The following is a 20680-nucleotide window of genomic DNA, read 5'->3' on the forward strand; positions in this document are numbered from 1 at the left end:
GATCCTCTCTCTCTGTCATGTGAACATTATTTTGGCATCTTGTTATAGGCTGTGTTGAAGCAATTGATTCTGATCAATGGAAAATCCTTCAACCTGAGTTTGAACAAGGTTGGGGAGATACTTTTTTTGTTTGAGGTTGAGACCAATATTTCTTATAATAGGTGGATTAGGTTTTCTAAGAGGCTGTAATATGGTTTTTTGATGGATTATCCATCTTCAGTCAGATGGAAATGGGTTATCAAAGTGTTTGAATGGCTACAATATAGGATGCCGATTAGGTGTACGAAGGAGGAAAACTATTTGGATTTAGGCCATGGGTGGAAAGGTACGAAATTTTTTGTGTTTATTTTGGTGGTACAAAAAGGCGATGGGTGGTGAAGCAATGAAATGATTTTTGTGAGTTAGCTAAGGAATTTCGTAAGAACTTTGGAGATGTAGGTGAAGATTGCTTTTCATATCACAAATTGTAGGGATAACTGGTGCTGGAAGGGAAGAAAGGCGAAAACGAAGGTTGTGGTGGGTTGGTGGCCAAGTCCACTATGGTAATTAGGGTCTGGTGGTTGGGGAAGAAAAGCTGTGCTGCCGGGGTAGGGGTGCATTGCAACTGATGGAATCTAGGGCTTTGATGATAAAAACCATTGAAAATCGATTGGAGTCAAACATTCATAATGTGAAGGTAGTAGGGATTCAAAACAAGCTGCGTTTCTAACAGAAGTGGCTAGTGTTGTGTTTTCGGGGGAGGATGTGAAGAGAATTGAGGTCAGATGCTTGCTCCTCACTTTGGAGCTGGCCCCAAGTAATTGAAGAAGGAGGAGCTTCTTTTTTGAATAAGTTGGGTCACTTAATTGAGCAGGCCCATAGCTTTGGTAAGAACAATTTGGGTTTTTCTTTGGATCCTAAGGGTGGTTTTCATTTTGGATTTCCATAGAAGGGCCATGGTTTTAATCATGTCCATTCTTCGGAAATGTTGACCTGGGTGCTTCCTTGTTGGATCCTATTAATAGGCATGCCTAAATTTTTGCTCCAAAATATTAGAAGCAAAATAAGGGGAAGGTGAACTTTCAATCCTCTGTTAACGGAGTCCAAATCCATTCTCCAATTTTCCAATATGTGTGTTGAATTACCATGCTTCGAAGCAAGTTCAAGATGCAAGTAGCCTGGTTTTGAAGTAGGATTGTGGTGTTAAAAATGTTCCTAGTTTCGGAGAGGGACTACAAGGTGGTGTGGAAAAGAGAACATGTTGATTGGGGGGGGGGGGGGGGGGGGCATGTGATGTTTTAGGTTTTAATTTTGGTAACTTGTTGAATGGTGGCTTGGATGGGGTAGTAAGGTTTAGATCCCTTGAAGCAAAAAACCAAGACTTCCCCTCGTCATTTACTAAGACAAAATAGACTATAGAATATAAATAGCCGCTTATCCAATTCCTCCATCTTAGGCCAAAACCTCTTCTAGCCATAATGTAATGGTCTTGGGCTCAACTTTGGTGAGGTATTGTCCGCTTTGACCCACTGGCCTCATTGGTTTATTTTATAAATGACACCTCACATAGTTGGAGTGCAAACCATCCTGCCCAAGATCTCCCTAGTACACGTTCGATGTGGGACCATGACATGCTCTCCCGTCTGATCTCTGATGCCCTCATCAGAGTAGCTTACATCTTTGTATAGGATCCACTCACATGATAGTACCCCCAGGGTGGCTCTGATACCAAATGTAATGGTCTTGGGCCCAACTCTAGTGAGGTATTGCTTGCTTTGGCCCACTGGCCTCACGGGCAAGGTCTTAAATTTCGATTTCGACTCAAATTTCAAAGCTCCAAAAGTATGGAAATTTCGATGGAAATTTCGATTTCAATGTCAATTTCAATTTTGATTTGAAAAAATAACTGTAATTAGTAGTAAAGCATGAAATTCTTTGTGAAACTTTAGAAATGGTTTACAAACATAATAATATTAGTTTTAGGACTAATATATTACAAATTAAATACATCTTTGTTTTGTATGAGGTGGAAAAGTTGTAAAATAGTATGTGTATCAAACATATTTGTAAGATAATGCACATTAAACATTTTCAGTTAATACAAATGAAATTCATAAATAATTTAAATATTATTTCTTATACAAATAATGATAATGTAGACATGAATGGCTAAATAAAATGTTACTATAAGCTTATTTTTTCATATAATTTCAAAAGAACTTGTAATAATCTTTTGTTTCGATAAAATAAATAATATAAATTAAAAGAGAACTTTCACTTCACTCTTAAATCTCTTAAATCTCTCATTTGAATTCTGATAAAATTTCATTTTGTAGTTAAGATTTCGACAAATTTCGAGATTTCGACAAATTTCAGACGATTCGTTGAGATTTCGATGGAAATTATGCAAGACGGAAATTGACTGCCATTTCAATTTCGAGGGTGATGGAAATTGGAAATTTCGACAATTTTGTGGAAATTTAAGACCATGCTCACGGGTTTGTCCTGTAAGAAGCGCCTCATATAGTTGGAGTCTAAACCATCCTTATAAGCCCAAGATCTCCCTAGAATACATCTGATGTGGGACCATGACACATAACCTTGTCCAAGAAGCTGCTGCTCACACTATCATATGCTTTCTAAAGTCTGATTCAACACTGGACTCATTTGATATCAAGGCATCATCTAAGATTTTTTTATCACCTATAAAGGCTCTTTGACTTAGAGAGATAGTGTCCTCCAGAACTGTAGCCAATCTATTAGACAACAATTTAGTCAAAATCTTATAAACACTTGTTACCAAGCTAATTGGTCTACAGTCCTTGGCGTTAATTGCCCAATCTTTTTTGGGCACTAGCATTCATACCCCTTCCTACTACTCTATTATCAAAGAACTCAAGAAAAAACTTTGAAAAGATCTCCCTTCAAGATTACCAAACAGTCTTGCAAGAATGCCATAGTAAAACCGTTTGGCCTAGGAGCGTTCTCTCTATCAATCTCAAAGATCGAGCTCTTAATCTCCTCTTCCTCAAAAGATCTCTTTAACCAATCAGCTTTATCAGCCGATATAGGATACCAATCGAGCCCCTTAACCATAACTCTTCCCTCACCCTCCTCTAAAAAGAGGATCTTGTAAAAGTCAAGTAAGCAAACCCACAATATGGTCAGGAGCCCTACTAACTTTGCACCTATCAACCTCAAGTTCTTTAATGAAGTTCCTTCTTCTCCTACTAGTGGCCACCCTATGGAAAAAGTAGAAATACAATCCCCATTGCTCCAATTCATTCTAGAATTCTGTTTCCAACTCGTCTCTTCCCTTAAAACAACCTTTTTGAAACTCATTGGACAACTAGACATGTCTACTAGAAATGCCCTTAGAAAGGGGTCCCTCAGCCAATCTATTAATCATACCCAATTCCTCAAGCTCTTCTCCTTAATTGTTCTTGGGCCAAGAAATGTTTGGTAAACAATGCTTCCTATTTTGGGCCTTTCTTGAGAGCTGGCTCAATTGCACAGGAGTTGTGGGCTTGGTCAGGAATAAGAGTATGTACAGAAATGAAAAAGCTGCACTGCTGATCCCTGTCTTCTTCTTTGGATTCTATGTACAGAGAGAAATAGAAGAGGTTTGTAGGGGAGGAAACCCCTCTTTTTTGACCGAGAAAGTTGGTTAAAAGGCTGAACTTTTGGTACGCTGTTAAGTGTAAAAAAGATGTACATTCTATTGTGGATCCTTTTGATCTTTTGAATTGTAAGTGATTTGTACCTGGTTTGGCACCCCTTTGGTGTCGTTCTATTGGATCTACTTCTTTTGCTAGTAAAAAAGGAGGCAGAGCATTGGAATCTAGACTATATATTTTCAATTTTTTAGAGTTTTAGCTTTTACGCACCATTGCACTTACCATAAAAGAATATTGAATTGGTTGTTCTGTTTACTCTTTCTGTGTTGCGGTAAGCATTTTTCTGAAGTTATTCCTTTATGTAAAATATTGGCAGGCTTGATATATGAGCATGTATTACTTTCAGGCGTGGATATGCAACAGAGAGGCAGAAAGGCCTTCTAATTGTTGAAAAGCTGGACTATATACAGTCAAAGATATTGGAGAGAATCTTCTCCATTGCAATAAAACCACTGGTGAAGGTTGGCATCTGACTTGAGGTTAATTCTTAGTTATGTAGGTGTTGGATGTCCTTATCTTGACATAGTCTAATAGTCTTATTTTTTTCAGTATCAAGTACATAAATTGGACCGATATTGTCTTTGGGAGCATGGATTTGGAGCTAGGGAATTGGGATTCTGACAGTTCAATTTTGTGCTGAATTTTGTTCAATTCACACAATTTCAAATCCAAGGCCCCAACTTTATTATTTCTTGGTTATTACAATTTACAACACAGCCTTATTTATGGAAGAACATGTTCCAATGTTCCATTAATTTTATGCTTTTCTTATTACCTGGAGTGAAATTTTAGAGAATCATATCTTTTAAGAAGTCATTTTTTTTTTTTTTCATGTGGATGTTTGCATATGGATGTGCGGTAGTCATAGTCGGCTTATTTCTTATTTAGGTGTTCCTTTAGGAGGTAATCCTAGTGCTTTTTCCTTTTGGAATGAAGTGGTGGATAAGGAAGCTAAGAGATTGGATCGTTTGGATGCTTGGAGAGGGGGCTTTTCCACATTGGGAGGAAATATGACTTTGATGGGGCTGGTCTATTCCTCTTTATTTATTTATTTATTTAAATATTTATTTTTTAGTCTTTTTTTAAGATCCCTCTTAGTGTTGTTGAGAAGTGAGAACTTAGAAAAGTTGATGAGACTGTTGTGGTCGGATGTGGGTGACACCATGACAGTATAAAGGGATTGTTTGGTTAGCTGTGGTTGGGATCTGTAAGCTGAAGTGTGGGGGTAGTTTAGGGTTGGATAACCTAGTTTCTAAGAACATTGGTTATGGTGTTTTCCTTTGGAGCTTGGATCCCTATGGCATTAGATAATTGGCAGCGATATTTGTTTTTTTTTTTAATAATAAAAGAAAATATGCGAAGAGAGGAGAAGGAGACTACAACCTAAATGAGGACAAGAAATCCTTGAGAGGAGAAAAAAGGAAAAAAAGAAAAGAAGAAAAAAAGAACAGAAAAAAAAGGAATCTAACTAAAAATTCAAATAAGAAACCCCTTTTTTAAACCATTGCCTTTATATTTCACAAAGAATTTCAAATTTGCTAATTCATGCCGTCCGTCCTTCAATTTCCTTTCGGCCCCATCCAAGTAAACTTCGTTACCTCCAGGATTGAGAAGCCACGAGCCCATCTCATCCAACAGTGTTGAGCTTCTAAGTTCTTCCAATCAACATCATCTACTAGAGTGGGCGAAATTCCAATTCCAAGAAATTCACTTTTAGCCATTTTAGGAGGAATATTGGAGAAAATATTAAACATTATGATGAAGAAATTATTAGCAGTAGTAGATTTTGATACCTTGGATCTATTATGTAACTTCAAGGAAAAATGGAAGATGTAACACATAGGGCGACGGAAGGTTAGGTTAAACAGGGAAGTGTTTTGGCATGTTGAATGCTTTGGAATACCATTGAAATTAAATGGAAACTCTATAGGACGACTATAGACCATCTATGCTATTTGGATTAGAATGTGGGGCAAATAAGAAGCATACCATATCCAAAAAAGTAGAAGTTTTTGAAATGAGAATGCTAAGGTGGATGATGGTGTAAGTCTAAAAGATATGCTAAGGAATGACCATATTAATGGTAAGTTAGATGTAGCAGCTCTGGAAGATGAGGGGAAAAAGCTTAAAGATGGTTTGAGCTCTCTCAATAGAGGCCAAATTAATGCACCAATGAGGAGTGAGCTAGTTGATGTTTGTGGTAGTACGAGGGGAAGGGTTAGACCTAGACCAGGATAGTGAGTGAAGATTTGGCATCACTCCAACTTATGGAGAATATTTCCTTAGATTGTGTAAAATGGTGGAAGAGGACTTGTGTAGCTGAGCCCACCTAGTGGGACTAAGGCTTGGTTGTTGTTGTTTGAGAATTTGAGTGAGAGGGAATGTGCGAAATTGCCCATATTTTGGGTGTGATTGATTCATTTATTCCTCTCATTCTAATTTAGAAGTTTGGGCTTTGGATGGGGAAATTCTTGCATATCTTTTATGATCATGTTGCTTGTGGTTCCAATGGTTTGTGAGCTAGAAAGCTAAGTGATGTTGAGCATTCTAAGGGTGATGCAGAACAGCAATGAGGAATTACTTCCAAGAGAAAAATTTGAAGAGCCTTATATAGAAGAAAAGAAGAAGGAAGAGGGTTTAGGACACATTAGCCTACTACAAATTAAACTAAGCGCAAATAAAAACTACCAATGAAGTAAACACACTTGGGTTTAGGACCCAACAATCCCTTGACTTTCTTTGTAGTTTGTCGCCAACTTGGTTCAAATTGATTCATCCAATAATCCAATTCCCATCCAACATTAGTTAGACTCTGTCTAAAACTAGGCTTTTATTTGTCTGTTGCTCTTTACAAAATTAATACATGATTGGCCTGAAGGTTGAAGACCTTTGAAAGCTTTGCCTCCATATGTTAGCTCTGTTTGTTTCCAAAGTAGCAAAATGAATACACATTTGTTTTTGCATTGTCCTTTTTCTTGGGGCATCTGAAGCAGTCTTTTTAGTATGTTGTAAGAGAACTGGCTGTGACCCTCTTCTCTGGAGAGCTTTTTTCCTTCAAATATATTAGGGATTTGGAGGTTGTTATCAAGTGAAAAATACTTAGAAGATGTGCAATTTCTGTTTTGTGCGATTTGTGTGGTTTGAGTATAACTCTAAAACTTTTGGGATGGGTGATGGAACCAGATTTGATGTATGTTTGTGTTGTGTGTTACAAGGATCATGCTTAGAGCGTGGAAGGTGGATGGTATTTGGTCTTATCTCCATTTCTGGAGAGGTTGATTCCCACGATTCAAGCTTGCATAACTGCCATGGGCATAAAAACACTTGTCCGTATGGATATATACAATTTTTCAGGGACTGGTTCCCAAGATTTGAGCATGCATCATTGCGATGGGCAGTGACGTTCAACCTTCCATTCAATAATGGGTGTAAATGGTCGGCATCACCTTTTTAAAATTCCATTCATGCTTATTTCACTTGTGACCCTTGATTTTCTCTTTTAATTTTTCTTCAAATAATAAAATAGTAGATTACATAAGAAAACCAGTCGCTCATCCTTGCCGGTCCTAAAATTTTCAGGGGAAAAGGTTTGCAAGTAGTGGGGTGTAAGAAAATTACCAAAAAACTGAAAACTGGACTGAAAGGCAGGGGTAAGAAAATTACTAAAAAATAGAAAACTGGACTGAACAATAATTTCTTTCAATTCTGTTCTTTTTCCTTTTCAAAAATGGTTTTAGGTTTTGATTCCCATTTTAGTGAAAAATTGAAGGGAAAACAAACAAATTTTAATTATCTATATGTTACTATATGTTATAAAAAATAAATATGTATGTTTAATTAGTTTATAGAATCAATAATTTATAATTTTAAATTGCTCATTTTTAGGTTTTTAAATTTGTTTTCCATGAGTAGGTCCCTCTCATCCCTTTTTAGTGCAGGAGGAAGGGAGGGAACACGCCTGAACACCACTCACCACCCCAGAAAAAAAAAAGCTCTGCAATGGTGTTGGTGTTTTTTCTTTGGGGAGCCCGGGCGCCCCCGCGGGGGGGGGGGGGGGGGGGGGGGGGGGGGGGTTTGGGGGAAGAACTCCTCTCTTCCCCTATAGGATAATCTATTTGTCTCTGAGCTTAGCCATATGGATTGCGATGTCTAATGATGGTCCTCTTGGTTATTAATTCCTTTGTGGGCTTTGAAATAGCTTGTCATGTTGATCCTAATAAAATTTGATAATATAAAGTTTTCAAGTATGTATGTGATCTGAGTACAAAACCAAACTAGCCCTAATTAAAAAATTGAACCTTGGTTCATACCAGCTAAGTTTGGTCCTTGGCTAAGGATCCATTTTGTTTGTTAAACACAAATCAAATTAATTTGGTTTCGTTTTAGAATTTCAATTTTGATAACCACCAAATGTAACAAACCAAATTACAAACTAGTTAGCAGGAACTGTGAGAAAGTGGTGCATTGTTGAGGCTTGCCTTATGTTTAGCTGGAGCAGCTCATACAGATATGATTGTTAAAGGGATGAATCATCATTTGTTGTTTTTAACATGTTTAGTGGTGCATTGAGGACAACAAATGCTTGAAGGAATCAGGTGTGTAAAATTGTACGACTTAATTTCATGAGGATAACCAATGTTTGAAGAAATTTAGGGGTATTTTTTTCCTTATACATTGTGTAGCTATTGGTTGGAAGGCCAAACTATGCTACTTATTACACAGGAGAAGGTGACATAAAGTTTCATCTCCTAATGTCTGAGTGCATTTTTAGCAAAATAGAGACCTTTTTATTTGTTCTTCCACTGTTCCTTCTCGTGGGATTTGGAACAGTTTATTTGGTGTTTTTGGGAGAAGTTGTTTTGTCAATTGATCCTTTTATGGTAAGTATGTGCTTTCATTCTTCTAGGAGTTTTGGCATGGTAAAGCTGCAGAGGAATTGGAGGCTTTGCAGAAAAATGATATATTTATTTAATCTGGTGCATTTTGTTGGAGAACAATTCTAGAATCCTTCTACTCTTGTTGATGTACTGGCATAGTTTAGGGTGGTGTTTCCAATGTCTCTGCTAGGCAACGACTATACCTAAAAGCTTAAGCTGCTAGGTTGGCGGCCAACAATATATATCAAGCTTTAACACTCTCCTTCGTGTGCAGCCTGATTGCATGTAGATAGAGAAGCAAATGATAAATAACACCCACTACAGATAATTTATAACCACCACAAAAAAAAATGTGGGCAACAAGACTAGAACCCAGGATTTCCAGGCAACATAGCTCTGATACCATGTTAAGAAACCACTTTACCTAAAGGTTAAGCTGCTAGGTTGTGGGCTAACAATTTATATCAACCATGAACAGTTTCTTTGGTTTTTTGCTCATAGCTTTTTTTTTTTTTGTTTGGGGGGGCGGGGGATGTTCTTTGACTAGTCTGCAGAGGGATTGAAGAGTTGCTCTACACTAGTTGCTTTGGTTTTCTTGTTTAGTTTTTGTTTTGTTCTGAGCTTTTTTTGTTTTGCGGTGGATATCTTATCCTCCTTTTTGTGTCTATTCTCTTTTATGTCATAACACATTCTTTTGTTTATCCAAAATTATTAAGGTCAGAGAACTTTGTTTCTTTTGAGCCTAAATAATTTGATTTTTTTTTCTTTAAATTGTTGTGTTTGTTCATGTATTTAGCCTAAAATTCTTTGAAACTCACTTAAAAGGAATCAAACCTCATGGCAATGATATGCAGCACAGATGCACTCATTCATATATTTTATATATACATACAAATCTTTCTCTATGTATGTATGTGTGTGTGTTCCAAATGACATAATTATAGTGCATTCTTGGTCATTGATGGAGTGATGCTGATAGGTAAGCAGAAAAAGGAGAGGATAAAGGAAAAGAATTATTGTCCTCATAAGATATAGTATATATTTTCTTTCCTTTCTAATAAAATGTAAAAGAGAACTTGTTTTTATTTTTTTTGCCTTTTCCATTTTTTCAGTTTTTTTTTTTTTTTTTGGTTTTTCATGGTATGAGATGCTTGGTAATTTCTTGTCTCATCTGCAGCTGTTGCCTTATCCTGAAATCTAATTTATTAAGGAGCATTTGGTTAGATTTAGTTCTCATATTATTTGATGTGTTCTGAATCATTTTATTTAGTTCCTGGTCTGTCAAGTTTCATGACTTGAATATCCTAAAATCTCATTTAGACGTAGGACTGATTGGCACAAAAGAAAACTGTCAGAAAATAACAGAAACTAAAAATAATACAGAAAATAACAGAAAAATTAAAGGAGAGGGAAAATTAAGGGAAAAGGGAAGAGAGTCAATTAGGTGTTTTATTTCATGCTCCTCATTGTTAGTTGCTTGTTTTTTTTTTTTTTTTTTGTTATTAGGTGTTTTTTCATCATTGTTGATACTTTTATGACTGTGTCACAAGTCTTATCGTACTTTTATAGATGCGTGATGTCAAAGTATGAAATATGCCTGCAGGCAATTAATGTAGATGAAATTTATTTGTAGGATGTATATTAACAATGCCTATAATACGTAGTAAATTGTTACATCTAAAAGGAAAAAACCAATACCAAATATGGGTAAATAGAATTTTAAAAAATTAATTTATTGACATACCCCTGCTGCGTCATTTTTTTTTGGTGAAGATGTTGTTTCACCGTATTGATATCATGTGATGTCCATGTCTGGCTCGACATCGTTGCTTCTTATAGCATGAAAAGCTTGCTGAGTGTGATCCCTATCAATTCTCAACATAATTATGTAAAATATATGCTTTGATTTTTTTCCTTTGTTATTGGTTTAGTACAGGTTTTGAAAGCTGCTTTTAAGACAAAAGAAGTTGAAATGTGGACTAAGAGAATGAAGTCTTGGCTTAAGGAACTGACTCGTTATCAGCAAGCATATTCTTACAATGATCAAACTTGTAACAACAAGCTGGATGTGGACCAACTATCAGAAAATGATCTCCCTATTTGGCTTGCGGCACAGAGGACAGTAACTCGCTATGAAGGGATTTTGTCAGCAGTTGGACCTCGTGGCAGGCTTTTGAGGAAGTTTCTTATATGGATTGGGCTCCTACCCTCTGCACTGGAAACGTCATTCAAGCTAAGCACCAGCAGTTCTTCTTCTGAGCCTTACTTAAGGTTTGTGCTAAATGTGTATTATTATTATTATTATTTTTATTTCCTTTTCTCCTTCTTTTTAGCTTAGATCAATTGGCTTGTCATGCTGCTTTATGTTCTATTATGGGAAAAACTACCAATAGGTAAAACCACTATAGCTGTCATTTATTAAACCCTGAAAATAAATTAATATTATTTGCGGTTGGATTACTCTTATCCATGTGTGTTTATCTTTCATTCCGTTGTATTATCTCTCTTTTTAGAATTCCTGTGAGAGTGGTGCGGAGGCTTAAGAAAATAATGAGGGATTTCTTGTGGTCAAGTGGAGGTGAGAGTCAAAGAGAGATCACTTTGTAGGTTGGGAGACTCTGTAGGTCTAAAAGGTAGGGATGTTTGGTTCTTGTTAATTTGGTGTTCAGAAACATTTCTTCATGGGGAAATGGTTATGGTGCTTTCCTTTAGAATCTAATTCTTTTTGGCATAAGGTAATTTACAGTAAATTTGGTCTATTACAGAATTGGTGGGATGCTTAAGTTGGAGTTACTATTTCTTATATAAGTCCTTGGAAGTTTATATCTCAGATATATGATTATTTCTTTTCAAAAATCTAGCGTACGGTGGTTAATGGGAAGCAAGCGAATTTCTAGGAGGACCTTTGGGTTGGTGAGATGCTGTTCGCTATTGCTTTTCCTTTTTCTTTGTCAAGTCTCTATTCTTCATGATACCCCTATTTCCGTTTTTTTATTTTTTTATTTTTTATTTTTATAAGGGGATAGTCTCTCTTGAAATTTCCATTTCGGGAGAAATCTTTGTGATAGAGAGATTGATGAGTTGGCTCTTTTAACCAGTTTTCTTGAATCTTTTCACGCTCATTTAGGGAATGGTAAATGGGTTTGTAGTTTAGATCCCTCTCGGGAATTCTCTTGTAAATATTTTTTCTCCTCTTTGAGTTGCAACCCTAATGTGGATCCTTTTGGTTTGTATTCTTTGAGAGTCAAACTTGTGGTTTTACATGTATAGAATGAGAATTGTGGTCAAGGACTTATGGTGATATATGGTTGCAATGGGTATATGCGCCAGCTATGTGGTGACAAATTATTGGTCAACGGAATGCCATTTATCATATCTTGGGCACAATTTCAAGCTCTTCCATACCTTTCTCAAGTGTGGAGGAAATTTTTGCAAAATCATCATTGATGGAAGATGCCCTTTGAATATGGTTTCAACAAATGGAGTCACTCACATGCAGCTTTATCTAGAACCTCACCTAGAGCCTTATGAGATATCTTGCGTTAACTCTATTTTACATGTTTGTGAAAGATGTTTGCTTCCTATCCAAATGGGTGAATAATCTAATAATGTTTTGTGTGATATCATGCCCATGACTATGGGCCATGTACCCCTTGGTTATCCTTGCTTGGATGATTTGGGTGTGACTCAAAGACATGAAAACACGTATGTCTTCCACTATAATGGTAAGAAGATCGTCTTGAAGTCTGCACTACCAACCAACCAAGGCAAAGAATCTGTTAAAGAGTTACTCAACTTGAAGAAACTACAAGGAAAGAAATGCACGTGTTTGATGACATCCAATTTCTTTCAAATATTCATTTTGTTGAGTTTTTCATCCCCTGATATGTTCATTGATGCTAACTCTCAATTCAAGTCTATGATGCTGCCAAAGGATTGTGGTTTCTTGCATCACTCAAGTGCTGGCTTTCAAATAGTCCAAGTTTGCTTCTTACTTCTGATCCTCTTATTGTTTTTTTTTTTGTCCCACATTGGTGGAAAGCTTTTTTTTTTTTCCAAACTTTTAGTTTGAAGCTATATAAGGAGCTTCCCTCACCATTTGTAATCACACCTTCCATTTGAAGAGTTACAAATAGTATTTTTACTCTAGGGTATTTCTAATTACTATTAGTAATTTGAAATTTTCCCAAGTTGTAATTTTCTGAAAGTAGTGGATTGATTGTCGGCGCTTGAGGATGTAGGTAATTCTGTACTGAACCTCGTAAATTCTTGTGTTGTTCTTTATTGCTTTCTTTTATTATTAACTTTTGCATTACTTTAGTTTTGTTATATATTCAATAGCAATAGTTGTTGTATTGGTGTTTGGCATAAGTGGGGTGCCCGTCACAATAGTTGGTATTAGAACTTGGTTGAATAGTGCTGATATGGAAGTATTTCTTTGTTAGGATTCTTGATTCCATTTTTGATGCTTAAGAAAGACCTTGTCTAAGCGAGTGCTCAGGGACAATTGCGGCTCAATTGCTCCATGGAGGTCGGCTTGGTCAAAATGGAATTTCATAGGATATACAGAGTAGACATAGTTGGGATAAGTGCGGTATTATTCATCCTAGGCCTTCTGTCTTGTTGGTTTTCTATTGGATATATAGTTTTGGAAGATGGCAGAAACTACAACCCCAACAGCTTCGTCATCATCTTCAAAGATGATGGCTAATGCTAGGTTTGAGGTGGAGAAATTTGTTAGTACTAATAATTTTGGTATGTGGCAATGTGAGGTGATAGACATCTTGTACTAGAAGGAATTAGATATTGCTCTGGATGATAAACCTGAGGATATGTGCGACAAATATTGGGAAAAGATCAATCGTCAGACATGTGGTACAATTCGTATGTCTCGCTAAAAATCAGAAATATTGTGTTATGAGGGAGACATCTGTAAAGAAATTGTGGAAGATATTAGAAGATACATTTATGACCAAGTGTTTGGAAAATCGGCTCGATTTGAAAAAAGAAATTGTTTCACTTCCAGTATCAATAAAGAATTTCTATAAATGACCACATAAATGTTTTCAATAAAATTTTGGCTAATTTGTTCAAAGATGAGGACAAAACTTTGTTGTTACTGAATTCTCTCCTTGATGATTATGAACATCTCACCACCGCTTTATTGTATGGGAAGGTTAAAGTTACTTTTGATGCTTTTTGTACTGCATTGATTAATATTGAATGCAGATTAAAGGATTAGAGGGTTGTTAAAATCTCAATCTCGAATATCTTTGTAAATAAATTAGGAAAGTGGGCAATTATGGGGGATTTGATATTATTCAGTAGGAAATTGTTTCCTTGTTTAGAATAGGTAATTGTATTATATATTGGATTGTACATATGAACAAAATAATGAAGAAAATATTTTTCAATCGTTTCTTCTTTCATGGTATCAGTGCTAGGGTTTCTTAAACCTAGCTAAATGATGGCTAACAGCAGAGGCTCTACCTCCTCTGCAAACATCACCAGTGACTCAGAGGCTACGTCCGGTGGGGTTACGAATGGACTGGATAACACAGTCTTTCCACTCTCATTGGAAAAACTGAACGGAAAAAATTTTCGTGAATGGGCTCAGTCCATGAAACTGGTGATTGAGGGAAAAGGGAAGCTTGGTTATCTTACCGGTGAGCCGAGGAAACTAGACCCTTCCGACGCTATAGCCTTGCAAAGATGGAGGTCCGAAAACTCCATGGTCACGGCTTGGCTTGTCAACTCGATGCAACCATCAATCGGAAAAATTTACTTGTTCTTGCCGACGGCGAAGGAAGTCTGGGAAGCCGTACGTGAGACGTACTTCGATGTAGAAAGCTACTCACAAATCTTCGACATCAAGACCCGATTGTGGCAGATGAGGCAAGGTGAGAGAGGTGTTACCGCGTATTTCATGGAGATGACTCATCTCTGGCAATAGCTCAATCTGAGCATCGACGAGGAGTGGGAGTGCTCCGGCGACAGCACGCAATACCGAAGGAGGCTTGAAAACGAGAGGGTCTTCGAGTTTCTTGCCGGCCTGAATCGAGAGCTCGACGACGTGAGGGGACGGATCCTTGGCCGGCGATCTCTCCCTTCAACCTGAGAAGTTGAGCCCAAGTCAGGAGGGAAGAGAACAGGAGGCGGGTGATGTTGCGGCCTCAAAATGAATTCGCTGGGCTGGACCTTCCTGTACCTGTATCTGCCCAAAAATTAGATGGGCTCACTGGACACGCTGGGCCGGATGCCTCAGCTCTTGTATTAAAAGGTCCAGGGGGACCTAGTCAACGACCGCAAAGAGTAAAAATATGGTGCGAACATTGCCGAAAAACAGGTCATTCAAAAATTACCTGTTGGGAGATTCATGGAAAACCGGCAGATTGGAAACCGAGACAATACCAAAAAAATCGTGGGTACCCCTCAACAAAATGGGGTTGCTGAATGAAAAAATAGACATATACTTGAAGTAGCCCGGGCATTAATGTTTACTACCCACATGAAACATTATTTTTGGGGCAATGCCATCTTAATAGCCACACATCTCATTAATCGAATGCTAAGTCGAGCACTCTCATTTGTCACCCCTCTTCAGAAATTTTAGGAACACTTTCCTACCTCTCGACTCCCTTCCAGTCTCCCACTGAAAATTTTTGGTTGTACTGCTTTTGTTCATGTCCATACACACCATCGTGATAAATTGGATCCTCGTGCCATTAAATGTGTCTTCCTTGGTTATTCACCTACCCAAAAAGGCTACAAATGCTTTGACCCGGTCTCAAAACGACTGTTCCTTAGTCTTGACGTCACTTTCTTTGAAACCACTCCTTATTTCCCAAAGCCCTCTCTTCAGGAGGGGAAATGGAGTGAAGATCGGTTCTTTGATATTTTTACTACTAAATCTGCGGTTACTCCATTCCATGACCCATCTATTGAGTCTTCCATTGCATTACTTTTTGACTTGCCAAACACAACTGAACACTTACCCTCAGGGGGAGATGCAGGAGAGCAAAACAACGCAGACATACTGGTTTACTCAAGAAAGCCGAAAACAAAGGAGAGAGAGAATCTCATACCTGAGGCACCAGGAGTGTTGGAACCGGTGATGGCTCCGAATAACCATGAGCCCTTACCTTATCCTGATCTGGTAATTGAGTATTCTTCTGATGATTCTGCACCTGATGATATCAATTTACCTATTGCAATCAGAAAACAAACTAGGTCATGTACTCAATACCCTTGGTTGAAATACATGTCTTATAAAAGCTTGTCTACAGGATATCGTGCGTTTGTCTCTAATCTTGACAGGATGAAAATGCCAAGAAACATTCAGGAAGCTCTAGAAATACCGGAATGGAAAGAGGCAGTCATGGAAGAAATGCGAGCCCTAGAAAAAAATGGAACTTGGAAGTTGACAGATCTACCGAAAGGGAAGAAGCCAGTGGGTTGTAAATGGGTCTTCACAGTGAAATATAAATCTGACGGGACAGTTGAAAGATATAAAGCCAAACTTGTTGCAAAAGGCTTTACACAGACCTACAACATTGACTATACTAAGACATTTGTACCAGTGGCAAACTTAAATACAATTTGAGTTCTCTTGTCCCTGGCAGCCAATTTAGATTGGCCACTACAACAACTTGATATTAAAAATGCTTTCTTAAATGGAGAATTAGAAGAGGAAGTTTATATGACTATACTACCAAGATTCAGTAGAACAGGTGAAGAAAACAGAGTGTGTAAACTAAAGAAATCGTTATATGGCCTCAAACAATCTCCTAGAGCGTGGTTCGACAGATTCGCAAAGGTACTAAAGAATCAAGGGTATTGACAAGGGCAATCAGACCGTACACTATTCTTCCAACAGTCTGAAGGAGGTAAGAGAACAATTCTAATAGTGTATGTTGATGATATAATCCTTATTGGGGATGATACTGTAGAAATGGAGAGATTGAAGAAGGTTCTAGTTACTGAATTTGAAGTTAATGACTTGGGACAAATGCGGTATTTTTTGGGCATGGAAGTGGCAAGAACGAAAAAGGGAATTAGTGTTTCTCAGCGAAAGTATGTCACCGATCTCCTAGTTGAAACTGGCATGCTAGGATGCAAACCCAGCAAAACCCTGATAGAAACAGTAAAGAGGGTTGAAGATTGTGGAAAACCAGTAGAAAAGGAGAGGTATCAAAGATGGGTTGGCAAGCTGATCTACCTATCACATACTAGACCAGATATTGCATTTGCAGTCAGTGTAGTAAGTCAACACATGCATTCGCCAAAGGAAGTTCACTTCGATGCTGTATACAAGATCCTTAGATATCTCAAGGGATCCCTAGGAAGAGGACTCTTCTTTAAGAAATGTGAAAGCAAGGAAGTAGAGATCTTTACAGATGCAGATTGGGCAGGATTAGTGGAAGATAGAAGGTCCACCACAGGATATTGTACATTCGTGTGGGGAAATCTCGTGACTTGGAAAAGCAAAAAACAGAATGTGGTGGCTCGTAGTAGTGCTAAAGCTGAATTCAGGGCAGTCGCTCAAGGGATTTGTGAAGGATTGTGGTTACGAAAACTATTGGAGGAATTACGGGTACCGGTGAACCTTCCTATCAAACTCTACAGTGACAATAAGGCATCTATTAGCATCTTTCTTAATCCAGTTCAACATGACAGGACTGAACATGTGGAGGTAGACAGACACTTCATCAAAGAAAAAATTGAAGAAGGAATTATATGTATGACTTATGTAGCAATGAAGGAACAAATTGCAGATATTCTCACTAAAGGGTTGGGACGACAGAGCTTTGATGATCTTGTTAGCAAGTTGGAGATGATTAACATTTATGATCCATCTGGAGGGGGAGTGTTAAAATCTCAATTCCGAATATCTTTGTAAATAAATTAGGAAAGTGGGTAATTATGGGGGATTTGATATTATTCAGTAGGAAATTGTTTCCTTGTTTAGAATAGGTAATTGTATTATATATTGGATTGTACATATGAACAAAATAATGAAGAAAATATTTTTCAATCGTTTCTTCTTTCAAAGGTCCATAAGGAAACAGTAGCAAAAGCATTGACAATAAGGGGACGTTCTCAGAATCGTAAACCGAGAAGAAGGAATAAATTTCGAGGGAGACCTGGTAAAGATGAATGCGCCTTTTGTCATGAGAAAGGACATTGGAAGAAAGATTGCCCTAATTTGCTGCCAAAGAATAAGGGCAAAACACATTCTATTGCCTATATAGTCAAGTGTGATGGAAGTGGGTCAGATTTTTCTCTTGTTAGAACATCTTCGACACATTACTGTGGTGAGTGGATTTTGGTTGTTACTATCACATGTGTCCCAATAGGGAATGATTTTTTAATTTTGAGAAGTTAGATGGTGGGGTTGTTTTTATGGGAAATGATAATACTTGTAAAACTATTGGAATAGGTTCAATACAGTTGAAATGTCAAAAGGGAACTGTTAAAACTTTGACTCATGGTCTTAAATTTCCACGAAACTGTCGAAATTTCCGATTTCCGTCACCTTCGAAATCGAAATGGCAGTCAATTTCCGTCTTGCATAATTTCCGTCGAAATCTCAACGAATCATTCGAAATTTATCGAAACCTTGAAATTTTAGTGAAATTGGACGAAATTTATCGAAACCTCAAGAGTGAAGTGAAATTTCTCTTTTAATTTATTTTATTGAAAGAAAAGGTTATGACAAGTGCTTTTGAAATTATATGAAAAAATAAACTTATAGTAAAATTTTATTTAACCATTCATGTCTAAATTATCAATATTTGTATAATAATTAATATTTAAATGATTTATGAATTTCATTTGCATTAACTTAATATGTTTAATGTACATTATCTTACAAACATGTTTGATTTACAACTTTTCCACCTCATACAAAACATTAGATGTATTTAATTTGTAATATATTAGTCTTATAACTTATATTTTTATGTTTGTTAACCATTTCTAAAGTTTCACAAAGAATTCCATGCTATACTACTAGTTTCCGTTATTTTTTCAAATCGAATCGAAATTGACAATGAAATCGAAATTTTCGTCGAAATTTCCGTACTTTTGGAGCTTCGAAATTTGAGTCAAAATCAAAATTTAGGACCTTGCTTTGACTGATGTAAGAAATGTTCCAAGCCTAAAGAAAAATCTGATCTCATTGGGTGCCTTAGAATCTAAAGGGTTCACTATTACTTTGAAAGATGGAACCTTAAAGGTTAAATTAGGCGCGCTCGTGGTGATGAAAGGTACTAGAAAAATAACTTGTATTATTTTCAAGGCAGTACTTTTGGCTCTGCAGTTGTTGTTTCTGAGAAAGATGTAGGTTCAGATACAACTACATTATGGCATATGCGATTGACATATGCTGGTGAAAAATCTTTGCAACAATTGGTTTAGCAAGGTTCGTTGAAGGGTGCAAAGATATGTAAGATTGAATTTTGTGAACATTGTATTATGGGAAAATAGGCAAGAGTGAAATTTGGCATTGCAACTCACCAGACTGAAGGTGTTTTAGACTACATCCTCACAGATGTATGGGGGCCTACCAAAAATGCTTCATTGGGTGGTATGCATTATTTTATCACTTATGTTGATAATTTTTCTAGAAGATTTTGGTTGTATGTTATGAAGAATAAAAATGATGTGTGTGATATTTTCCTTAAGTGGAAAAAATTGGTTGAAACTCAGGCAGAAAGATCAAACAGCTCAGATCAGATAATGGTGGTGAATACACGAGTGATTGGTTTGTGAAGGTATGTCAAGATAAAGGTTTTGCTCGATACTTTACAGTTAAAAATACACTACAATAGAATGGGGTGGTAGAGCGCATGAATCAAACTTTACTGGAGAAAGTTCGATGTATGTTGTTTAATGCTGGGTTGGACAAAAGGTTTTGGGCTGAGGCTGTTAGATATTCGTGTCATCTAATAAATTGTCTGCCATCATCTGCTATTGGGGGAAAAACACCCTATGAGTTATGGTTTGGAGAACCTACTAATGATTATGATTCTTTACATGTATTTGGTATTGTTGCTTATTATCATGTTAAAGAATCTAAGTTAGATCCTAAAGCCAAGAAAGCAATATTCTTGGCGATTAGTGCAGGAGTCGAAGGATACTGTCGTTGGTGTCTAGAAACGAAAAAAATGATTCTAAGAAGAGATGTGATTTTTGATGAACTTGCGATGATAAAGAAAACAATATGCAAGGAGTCACCAATTAAAGAAAAGACCAGTGATACTCAACAACAGGTGGAGGTTGAGTCAATTTTGGGAAGGCTAGTGAGAAATGAGGCTACATGATGTAACTCTCCAGTTACAGTGGGGAACAATGTACAAGAAGAGGAGATTTCAATCTGAGAATCTTCACAACAACAAGAATCAATTGTTTCTCAAAAGCCAAGAAAAGAAATTCGAAAACCTGCTTGGTGTGTTGACGTGGTGGCCTATGCATTTCCAGTTGTAGATGATGATATTCCTTGCACTTTCAAAGAAGCTGTGAGGAACTCTGAATCAGACAAATGGAAAAAAGCGATGAATGAAGAAATGCAGTCTCTTCATAAGAATTAGACTTGGGAGCTAGCCCAGCTGGCTAAAGGTAAGAAAGCAATTAGTTCCAAATGGGTTTATGTAAAGAAAGAAGGATTTGGCAGATGCAAATAATGTTCGCTTCAAAGGTAGATTGGTAGCTAAGGGTTAGGCATAGAAGGAAGGTATCGATTATAATGAGGTATTTTATTCGGTTGTTAAACATTCTTTCATTCGAATTTTGTTGGCTTTGGTAGCACAATTTGATCTTGAACTAGTTTAGCTCGATGTAAAAACTGCATTATAACATGGTGATTTGGAAGAGGAAATCTATATGATTTAACCATATGGATTTAAGGTTGTTGAAAAAGAAAATTGGGTATGTAGATTGGGAAAATCGTTGTATGGTTTAAAACAGTCTCCAAGACAGTGGTACAAATGATTTCATTAGTTTACGATTGGTCATAAGTACATTAGAAATAAAAATGATCATTGTGTTTATTTTCATAGATTACAAAATGGATCTTTTATATATTTACTCTTGTATGTTGATGATATGTTGATAGCTTCAAAGAATAGGGAAGAAATCAACAAACTG

At 36.9% G+C, this 20680-nt stretch overlaps 1 protein-coding gene across 1 annotated transcript in view; it reads left to right on the forward strand.

The window, feature by feature from the left end:
• The window catches only part of LOC131155747 (uncharacterized), a 136370-nt gene that overhangs the window by 40807 nt on the left and 74883 nt on the right, over nucleotides 1-20680 (forward strand). Inside the window, exons 4-5 of the mRNA XM_058109127.1 lie at nucleotides 4003-4117; nucleotides 10470-10804. Coding sequence (XP_057965110.1) covers nucleotides 4003-4117; nucleotides 10470-10804 — 450 coding nt within the window. The remainder of the gene's footprint in view (nucleotides 1-4002; nucleotides 4118-10469; nucleotides 10805-20680) is intronic.

Source organism: Malania oleifera, chromosome 5 (genome assembly GCF_029873635.1).
Source record: "Malania oleifera isolate guangnan ecotype guangnan chromosome 5, ASM2987363v1, whole genome shotgun sequence".
NCBI classification, from domain to species: Eukaryota; Viridiplantae; Streptophyta; class Magnoliopsida; order Santalales; family Ximeniaceae; genus Malania; species Malania oleifera.